The 10,903-nt window shown below is 43.7% G+C and overlaps 1 protein-coding gene across 1 annotated transcript; it reads right to left on the reverse strand.

Moving 5' to 3' along the window:
- Positions 1–3,327: 3,327 nt before the first annotated feature.
- On the reverse strand, positions 3,328–4,927 carry LOC307231944 (muscarinic acetylcholine receptor M2-like; the record flags this gene model as incomplete). The annotated part of the gene is made up of 3 exons (XM_080002821.1): positions 4,829–4,927; positions 3,784–4,722; positions 3,328–3,639 (listed from the first exon to the last, which is right to left on the reverse strand). The coding sequence occupies exons 1-3, from the start codon at positions 4,907–4,909 to the stop codon at positions 3,328–3,330; spliced, it is 1,332 nt and encodes a 443-aa protein (XP_079858947.1). The 5' UTR covers positions 4,910–4,927.
- Positions 4,928–10,903: the final 5,976 nt, after the last annotated feature.

A 10,903-nucleotide genomic window follows, 5' to 3' on the forward strand; every position in this document is an offset into this window, starting at 1 on the left:
CCGTCAGTCACAAGCCCTTAGAATCATCCCTCCCCATACACAGACACACACACACACACACACACACACACACACACAGACAGTGGAGGGAGAGGGAGAGAGAGAGACTGGCTACAGGCTAGGTGAAAGGTTGTTTCCTCTCTTCTGCTCTTGAATTTTGGCAAATTCAGTGCATTATTAAACTGAAAGGTGAAAGCCATGACCAACTTATTTTAGAAGAATGCGACAGGGAGTGGGTGGAATCAAGGCCGATGAATGCTTCGCCCTTTTCTCTTTTCTCTCCCGACAAGTTTCCCTCCGCCCCTAAATTATAATGATTATCAATCAATAAATCTTACCAAGACTGTCACTCATCATTGATCGGAATGGAAAATTGCTTTTTAATCATAACTAAACACCATTTAATAACAGTTAGTCCCTCTTTTAACAGCTCTCTTTGGCAAAGCTGTGAAGAAACTGCGTCTGCCGCCCGTGAGGTCACGCTGTCGCTTGTGGATCTGTGGCTGTTGTTAAATTCTGCCATCGAGAGGCGTAAGAACACATTGAACCTGGCGTTTGTCTCACGGAAATGACAGCAACACAACCTCAGCGAGCGGCGGCGTCGAGGTACGAAGCATCATCATCAGGGGGGCAACGTCACCGGACGGGGACAGAATAGAACAAGTGTGAGAGAACGGAGAGAAGTAAGAAAGTGGAAAAGTGCGTCTTTGAAATGCGCGCAGTGTTTTGGTCGGGCAAAACGAAACTTCTAACGTGTACGTTGGTCAAAATTAAAGAAGGCAAACAGATATGGCCGTGTCATTTGATTTCACAATATTGATGAGTTTTGAGGCGTGTGTGGCTTTTGGGAGCAAGACAGAGACGTTCAAAACATTGTATGCATTGAAACATATTATTTATTGACGCTCTGAACGTCGTACTTTCTGGGGTTGCCGGGCGCTTGCTCCTTCTCAGACTTGGCGGCGCTGAACACAGCGTATTGCAATGAGCACCGCGTGTGTTGCCTCAGCATTCAGAAGAACGACGCTTTCCTCGGGGGCCTCTTGGCTTAATGGAGTCCATACTTTTGTTATTCACTTAGTTGTTATTACACAGTGTCTCTTCGTTTTTTGTTTTTTTTTGTGGCTACAGTCGTTGGTCTCAGTTTCGTGACGCTGATTCGGGCTGGCGCCGCACTAGGTAGGTCAGAGCCTGCATTGCCCTCTTTGGACCTAAAGAAGAATATCAGGTTAAAATTGAACCTGCCTTTAAGCCTTTAACCTGACAGAGATCCCCCGTGCGGTTTAGGTTGCTGTATAACTTAATAACGGTGTATGTGGATCTTACAGTTTTGTTTCCTCCTCGGAACCTCCGGTTAAAAAAAAAGGGACGCTATCACAAAAAAAACCAAACGAATGGTTTGAGTCTTAGGAACGATGGTTTATGTAAATGGTCCTGAAGTATTTCAGGAGAAAAACAACTATAATCAGCCAGTCAGTAACAAGACGCATCAAGAGGACAACCGACGTGAACCAGGAATTTGGGAATTCAGCTTGATCTGATTTTGGGGCTGGCGTTGAGGATCTTTTATGTCTGCAGTGTTTCTCCAGGAAGTTAGAAAGGCATTTGCCTCCTAATTCAACAGAAAAAAAAAGGATCAAACGTGCCTCTGCGTGGCCCTCAGCCTGTTTCAGCCATTCCACCATTTATAGGGAGCTAATTAACAACAGGCATGCATGCATTTATTCATCTCATCAGTGTAATCCAAATGAGAACTAAGATAATGAAAAAGAAGTTCCATCTTATGTTGACTTCCTCCCATCTTCTTAAATTCATTTTTGACATTGCACAGTATTAAGATATCAACCTAATTAACCTAACCTCATTCTGGGTCCCGTTCAAGAGACTTATTCAGAAAGTGTGTACAAAAGTGAGAATGTGTGTGACATAGCTGTCAACACTCCCGTATTTATACAATTGTTTCCCGCTGTCCTCCAGGATGTTTATTTTCCCGTACTTTTCCCTGTTCTAACTTTTTTTTTTTTGTAAGTTGCCGTCGCCGCCCATCTTCCCCGATCTCCGCTCCGCTGAGCGCTTGCCAGGCATGATGTGTGTCCCTGAGCGATGGGAAAAGCGGGTAAAACAAAACAAACACAGTCACTTGGGCAATACAATCCTAGAGTAGCCGAGGGGTGGAACTGACCATTTGTCCTGTATCTGTTTAGGCCTGGCAGGTGTGTGTGTGTGTGTGTGTGTAAGTGTGTGTGCGTCTACTGTATGTGTTTTGCCCACCTTTTTTCTGCCTTTGTCATCAGCCGTTCGATTGAATATATTTGACTTGAATCAATGAGACAGCGGAAGACGGTGTCAATATTTATTCTTTATTTACTGAAAACACCCTGTGGAGACACGGATCGGGGAGGAGGAGCGAGGGGGAGGGGGGGGGGGGGTCGTCACAACATTAAGTCACATTTTGCAATCATTTTACAGATGTCACATTAGTTTGAATGGAATATATCCGAGCAGGGGCGAAGGGTGGGCGTGCGTTTGCCGACAGGTGCATGCGGGCAGACACACACGCGCGTCCACACAGACACACACAGAAGCACATGTACAAACACATCTGTTTACAGTCGTAGTCTTCATAGATTCAATTCTCCCTCGAGTTCCCACGCTGAGTATAAATTCTTTTCACAAGGCTCCGCACAGTTTAGCGTCGACGTGTTTTTTTTGGCTGTGCATGTTAAATCTCTCACTTTGCGTCCCTTTGTTCGATTCTGTGGATCTACACTTAGAATAAGTATATTCGTCATGTTGTGTGGCGGGGCTGACGGTCACGGAACCACTGCGTTAACGATCATTTGTGCCGAGGCAAAACCATTTTGTCAAAGTTAGGAGCATATGCAGGAAGAGCAAAGAGGAAATCTCTCTCGCTCAAATGACAGAGAAATTCAACTACACCCAGAGGCAAATCTACTTTGTACAACAAAAGGCTTTCACAGATAAAAAGTGATTGTCTCGATGATCAAGTTTGTCATATAGTATTGCCTTAAATAAATCCCAAGTCTTTGTTACATACACATTTCTAACACTGTTGTTGGGGATCATTTCTATCATTGCAATACAAATTGGACATGATGAGTAGGAGACTACTCAACATCTAAACAAAACATTTTTTTAATCAGTCCGTGCCTCACCCTAATTCACTTTGCTCTCCTTCCACTCGCTCCACTCTCTTTTTAATTCACTTTACATTGTGAACTCGCAGCTCACAAGTACTGACCTGCAAACACATTATCCTCCGCCTTGCGTTGAAAACGTGATTGTTCATCTTCATCCCGCCCGCCCTCACCGTACAGAGCGGAGGTTCTTGTACTGGCAGAGCAGCAGGTGTTTGAAGGTGTTTTTGAAGGTGGTGTTGCAGAGCGCATAGCACGCCGGGTTGATGGTGCTGTTAATGTAGCACAGCCAGTAGCCGATGGTCCACAGCGAGTTGGGGATGCACGTGGAGCAGAAGGTGGTGATCAGGACCATCACGTTGTACGGCGTCCAGGTGACAACAAAGGCAACCAGGATGGCCATGATGGTGCGCGTCACCTTCTTCTCCCGTGACGACATTCCCTTCCTGTTGCATTTCAACATAGGGCTCCGCTTTGTGACCTAGAAAAGCACACGGTTTATATCATTTTCAATCAGCTTTCACTAGTTGAAAGACTTTTTTTTTTGCTTAAAGATTTTTTTAGTACTTTGCCCTGTAGGCTGAGGATGGGAGGAGAACTCATTACTACTTTCTTTCTAACTTACCTTGGACAGCGTCTTTGAGACCAGGCTCTGTCTCTCAGTGGCTGGGATGTCTGAGCCGGTGTTGGAGCCCCGCTGGGATGGGCTTATCATGCAGGACAGTTTGCGACTGCAGCCCGTCTCCCCTCGCGCAGGTGCTCGTTGGCCCCGGCTCTGTTTTCTCCCGCTGTTCGCGCTCCTCTCTGGTGGGACGTGAGGAGCGGACTGGTCACTGGGGGTACTGGAGCTCTCATTGGTCGAGCCCTCCGCGCTCTCTTTCTTGCAGGGGCCGTTTCCATTTTGCTGTTGCAACATATTCCTCTCCGTCCCCTCATCTCGGACTTCCTCCACACTTTCGCCAGGCCCGCTGTTGTTGGGCGGATTCTCCTCCTTCTCCTCCTGGCTCAGGGAAGGGCCTTCCCCGTAGCTGGTCCCGGACGTTTTCCTGCTGTCCTTTCTCATTCGGCTGCGGCTGGCCTTGGAAATCCGCCAGTAGAGGCCAATCATGATGACCACCGGCAGGTAAAAGGCAGCTATAGCCGTGCCAAACGTCACCGCCGCGTTGGAGAAGAACTGGATGTAGCACTCGTCTGACGGCACGGTCCTCACACCCACAATGAACTGCCAGAACAAGATGGCCGGTGCCCAGAGGATGAAGGACAAGACCCAGGCCGCGGCGATCATCAAGCCGGCCATTTTTGTGCTGCGACGCGCAGGGTAGCTGAGTGGCTTGGTGACACAGAAGTATCGGTCGAAACTGATGATGAGAAGGTTCATAACTGAGGCGTTGCTGACAACGTAATCAACAGCCAGCCACAGGTCACACACCACGGCTCCTAAGGGCCAGGAGCCGATCACGATGTAGACGGTGTAGAGGTTCATGGAGCATACGCCTATGATAAGATCAGCGAAGGCCAGGCTGAACAGAAAGTAGTTGTTGACAGTCTGCAGGTTTCTGTTGACCTTTGGAATGAAACAAAAGAGATTATTGTTAGAATTATTGTCTAATTCTACACTTTTAATTCACAAATTATGGACTGGATTGGATTAGAGTGGCAAGATACCATACCTTTATAGACAGCATGACCAGGATGTTGCCAATGATGGTGACCAGACTCAGGGAACCTGTCACGATGATGATGACCACCATCTCCAGGGTGGTGTAGGGACTTTGAGAGATGAGGCTGGTGCTGGTGACAGAGTTGCCGCTCACATTGGCGGAGAGGGATTGGTTGGGAATCTCCATCGCCTCTGGCCTCGGGAGTCTTTTTCACAGTATGCTTCACGTCAAATTGATATCTGAGCGACAGCCGTGTGAAAACAAAGACAATGCCATGGTAAGTATTCCGTCTGTGGAGTTAGTGGAGATACAGTAGGGGTGAATTCCTTAACCTTGAGGCCAAAAGGGGCAAATAATGCATTTTAGTAAAAAGATCAAAACATTGCAAAAGGGTATAAAATGTAAATTATTTATACGAGACTAAGGAGACTACTGTTCATTACATGGTACAATGTCACACTTTCATTTTGATGCAGAAAATAATGTGCCAAACCCATGTAGGGCAATTTGTTCCAAAAAGACAGGCGTGGGCACACATAACCCAATGCCCATGTCTTATTTGTTTTTTCTAAAAGAAACAAATACGACTTTCCCCTCAGCTCAAACTTTGTTTGGCGCTCCAAGCATAAATATCTTCAGAAAAAATGAAGACAACACAGCACAAAATCTATAACTTCCAGTGGCCGCCCACACAGCACGCAGGTGATACTGTCTTTCAGCTTACGCTCCCTTGACAGGTGAGCAAATAAGGGCTCAGACAGCTGTGTTGTCCTTAACACTGTGGCGTCAGAGGAAAAACATTTGAAACTGACACCAGGATAGATTTTAATGGATAATTCAAATTGTGCACAGTATAAGTTTAATGTCTATGAATCAAATACATTTATATGTAAATGTATCGGAATCCTCTGGGTTTTGGGTGCTATACAATTCATATATATTATTATTAAATTACTGTTATTATTGTTATAATTTTTTTATCATTATTATTATTATTATTATTATTATTATATTACTATACTACTATATTATTATAATACTACTACTTCTTCTGTCTTTAATTTGGGTGTATAGGACAGTGTAACTAGGGCACCTTCACCTTCACCTCTTGAGATTTCATTTACATTTCCTGGCACACTTTGAAAGTCAATTGCCTTCGAGCACATATCTTATCTTATCAGTGTATCGGAGCAAATTCAAGGATGTCAAGTTGTTGTCTTGATCCCTCGGGCACAGAGAAGTCATTTCCTAAATACCTCCCTGCTCCTTGACCTGGAATATCGGGTCGCCTGGTTTAAATTGGATTTTGATATGCAATCCTACTGTCTGTGTGTGTATTTCAGTTTATTGTATGTGTGTATGTTTCAGTTAATTCTTTAATTTGTGCAGAGGGACACATGATTGTGTGGTCGTGTGTGTTTTCTGTGTGTGTGTGTGTGTGTGTGTTTTTTTCCGTGTGTGTGTGTCCATGTCTGTGTTTGCTCTTTGAGGCAGATGTCAAGATAGACCTTAATAGGACGCCATGGTTTTAATGTCAAGACGGGACGGATCCTCTGGGCTACGGCGGGTTATCTGACTGCACGGATGGAGGAAGATAATGTCTGCACTCTGAAAGAAGCAGAAACAAAGAGATGGAGAAATAAACACTCTCTGCTAGAGCCGCCAATTCAACCTGGCCCTATTAGGGTTATGAGAGACTTTTAGTATGCGGCAAGTTCACCACTGGGGTCTTACGTCATAAAAGCATCCACCCAAAGGCACATGTTGTAGTACACATGTATTTTCCTTGTTTGATATTTTGATGCCTGTGTCTATTCACAGTGACAATGGGACATATTTTTCGCAGTAAGATAACTTAAGCCCTACTGTCATGCCAGATATAGCACAGAGTAGGAACGAGAGGAGCATGGGACAGGTGGTTATTGTATTATGGAGTGAAGAATGATGTAAAAGAATAAACAGGAAACATCATGAATAGACTTTGAGATATACACTCTGCTCCAATAAGATTAGCTCCTTTGTCTGATCATAAAATCAATGTAAAGACACTCAGGAGAGACCAGGGGGTCCTCGCATGTTGTCAAACGCCCCGAAAGCAACTCCATTAGGCTGCGAGATAACATCGTGCTGTACCTGCAGCAAGCTTCCTTCCTGCTCTTACAGCCGCCCAAATTTCATTACAGTAGAAGTAACTCCATCACCCACTCATCACAGGAACATTCTGAGCCTTTGCTACTAGACTACATAGACATTGTAGACATGTTTGTGTGTATGTACCCATGAGTGTGTGTATACTGTATATGGCTATATGTGTGTTTGTGTGTGTGTGTGTGTGTGTGTGTGTGTGTGTGTGTGACCCATGCGTGCGGCACTATGAATCGGTCAGTGTGTGTGTATATGTGTATGTGTCAGTGGGTGTGTGTAGAGTGTGTGTATTGGGAATGCACGTTGTGAACCTTCTCTGTGCTTATGGATATACCGTCTTATATATTCAGCCATTTTTGAGTCAATTTGGCAACATCATTTACATTCCAAACAGATCTTCAATGTTTGCTCAGCACAGCAATGATCTGGCTTCGCCACTTCCCAAACACGCTGGTAAATTCAAATTCTGTGCAGTAACCGTGGACCATCAACAGGATGCTCCCGAAATTCCTATATATATTTAAATATGTGATGAGTTCAAGGCTGCCAGCGAATTGGCAGATAATTATCTTACCCTCCTCACTTCTTCGCTGCTTTCACACCATTAAGATCTCCATTACTGGACTCCTTGGTAGTTATTCAGGGCCACTGCAGACGGTCAGTGATGTGGACAGTATTTCATTGACAGGCACAGAAACCTACTAATTAGATCCACCGGATGCTCCCTGTAACAGCTGTACCGGTAATACTCCACTAGGATATACTGTATTCATCTGGCAGGGGGAGTTTATTTTTGTAAAGTCACAACACACACAGTTTGCACTAATGTGATTGTAAAGTGACTGGAACTCCGCCTGCATTTTCTTTTCTTTAAGGACGCCACAATATTAATTTGGCTGTTGGTGCATTTGGGGAAAGTGGACAAAAACTTTGCTGCTTGAGCAAGGTTCTCAGATCACAGCACCTAACTGTTCAAAACAAATATGTTTCTGCGAAGATGCCGAATTTATTGCCACGTCTGGAAAAAAATGGGGTGCAGTCAACACTGTATTTACAAAGAATGGCATGGATGGTTATACCCACGACTACACCAGCTGGCAGAAGTGATCGTCAGTGCCATTAACAGTGATATTCACAAGCATATATTTAATTTATAGTCCATAAAAAAATAATTAAAGAATTGTATATTTAGGGGGTGCAATGGCCTGTCGCTCCCTCTTAAGGTAGGCTCATTGGAATGGGTACGAGACATAATGTTGTACCTCTCAAAAAATGGGACCAATGTGGTCTTTACTGGGTACAGCCAACGTGACAATCCAACACACGCCTGCTCGTGTTGTGACAAAACAGCGTAGCACAAGCTTCGTATGATTTGGGAGAAGTGTGGCCTGCACTCTGAGGAGTGACCAATTTCACATCACCCTGAGCTTTGGCCTGGAGCGGCGAAGTAACAACAACTAGAGCAGCGGACGCGGGGCAGAGAAAGCACCTTCCACCACCACCACCCCCCGAAAGGACAGCAATAGAAGGCGGTCACGGAGGGGAGAGAAAGGAAAAGAATCGCAGACCACAAAACACAAACCACAAAATAAAAACCGGGCGTCCGTCTCGAAGGACACCCTGGAAAGAGTGGGAGAGCTAATGAGAAAACATTAGCGAGCATAACTTGATTTCTCTTGTATATTTTCAGAGGAGGGGCCTGCGTGCAATCTAATTTCCCTGTTAAACACACACACACACACACACACACACACACACACACACACACAGTGTAATCAGAGGGGGATTCCGAGGGAGCAGGGAGACTGGGGAATCCAAGATGGTTGATCAAAACCTTCATGGTTCCAGGACATGGAGGCGGAGGAGGAGGCGGAGGAGGCTGCAGAACCTTTGATGTCAGGTACAGTCTCTTTCTGATTTTAAATGGTGTCAATAACAACACCTCAATGTTATTATTTCTTTGCAAATTGTTGGCCCTATCCTACATATGGTCTTTTTTCCTATACATTTTATTTCGTTTATAGTGCTACTTATAGTACCCTGATATGCTCTCTATTTTTCTGCTGTCACTTTTTGCTGCTGTAACAATGTAAATTTCCCAGTTGTGGGACTAATAAAGGTTTATCTTATCTTATCTCATCTTATCTCTTATCTCTTATCTATATGTTTCAGCAAAATAAAATGTCATTATCATAAAAAGGGTGAATACACTAAAATAAGACTAACGAATAAAAACATGTATTGAAGCCTATTTTCTGTCCTCATTGGATAAGACACAAAATTAAACAAGGCATTCCAGGCAAAATGCCCACGCTGTTACAAAGAAGGAAAAACTCAAAATGTACAATCTAAACTACATGCAGTATAAATACAGAGTTTGAGAATAGTGGCAAGAGGAAATAAATAAGTGAGGAAAATAGCCAAAGTGAAAGCCTTTTTAAAGTTCATTTTAAACCCCCCCCCCAGAAGTTTCATTAGGCAGCGACAGCTGAGTTGAGCCTTACCTGAGGACGGGGGCGGCTGCGGTGAGTTTCATCCATGATATTCTGACACTGTGAGTGTTTTCCACAGCAGTAAATAGACGTCGACACTGCCCCTCCTCTGAGAAGGAGCGCGCGTGTGCGTGTGCGTGTGCGTGCGTGCACGGGAGAAAGAGAGAGGCGGAGAGGAAGGAACAGAGCCCTGGATTTCTCTCCATGGATATATGGATATATATATATATTTTGGGTTATTTATCTTTACCTATTTACATTCATATTTTTTTTTAAGTGCAATGTTTAGACATTTCTGTCTGTTTTTCCAGTTTATCTTCACCTATTGTGCTTGTAGTATATCATCTTGTGTTTTTAATCCTCAAAGCAAGTAGAAGATTATCTTCTGCAACATAATCTTCACTTTTTGTTTTCCGCTTGCTTTGGCAATGTACACGTGTGTTGCCCCGTGCCAATGAAGCTGTTGAATTAAAATGAATTGAAATAATAGTGTATTGGCAGAAAGCATTGATTTCTTACTGCAGGTCGGTTTTATAGGCTTCAACCGTCTTAGAGAGAAAGAAAGAAAGAAAGCAAGAAAGAAAGAAAGAAAGAAAGAAAGAGAGAGAGAGAGAGAGAGAGAGAGAGAGAAACAAAATGTTGTGGAAAAGTTACAGAATGAATTGGCTATTGAAATAGTGGTTTGAGTGTAGATTTCTTGCTCAAGGCCACTCCCAAGAGATAAGTCAGTCTGGTAGACAGCACTATTTAATCAGGTGAATTGTTGGAATATTCTGCTAAGGACACACTCCCGACTAGATATTATAAAAGGGTATGGGTATTTAGCCAGTCTTGTCCTCTGCAGAGACAAACTCAAATATTTTTTAGCATAAATTATCTTAAATGAAAGGACATCTTCTCCAAGGTGATTTTTCCACCACATATTTGGCGTCACAAACAGGATTGGAAAAAGAGCAAAAAGAAGGACATTTCTCCAAGCACCGGTGTGGTTGGGGCGGTGATCCTTCCCGCAGATGGGAACAAATTGGCCAATGTAAGCATTTTGTTTATTTCATTTCTATTTGGGGGAGGAATCTGCTGTTTTTTTCCCCCTGACGATATGGGTAAGACCAGAATCTATTTGGCTCTGCAAATAAAGAACTAATACAGTGGAGATAAGGTACTAACAAAATATAAATAAAATAAAAAAATAAGACAAACGAAAATAATGAAAAGGCACCCTAAAAGACAATCTAAAAGGGTTTTTACAGGTCTGTACAGATAGCTAACGGATTCGGGACGTGAGAAGTTTTGCTGTGGATACCACTGTAAACAGAGAGCGAGGGTCTGTAGCCAGAGAGAGACAAGTCTAGTGGTTATTGTATTGTCTGTGCACCTTTAGAAAGGTTAAAAGGGTTAATGTCAGGCCTGTTTGAGCCTGGAAATAAATAGGTAATATTGAAGCTGG

The sequence above is a fragment of the Zeus faber genome (genome assembly GCF_960531495.2).
Source record: "Zeus faber genome assembly, chromosome: 6".
Classification (NCBI taxonomy): domain Eukaryota; kingdom Metazoa; phylum Chordata; class Actinopteri; order Zeiformes; family Zeidae; genus Zeus; species Zeus faber.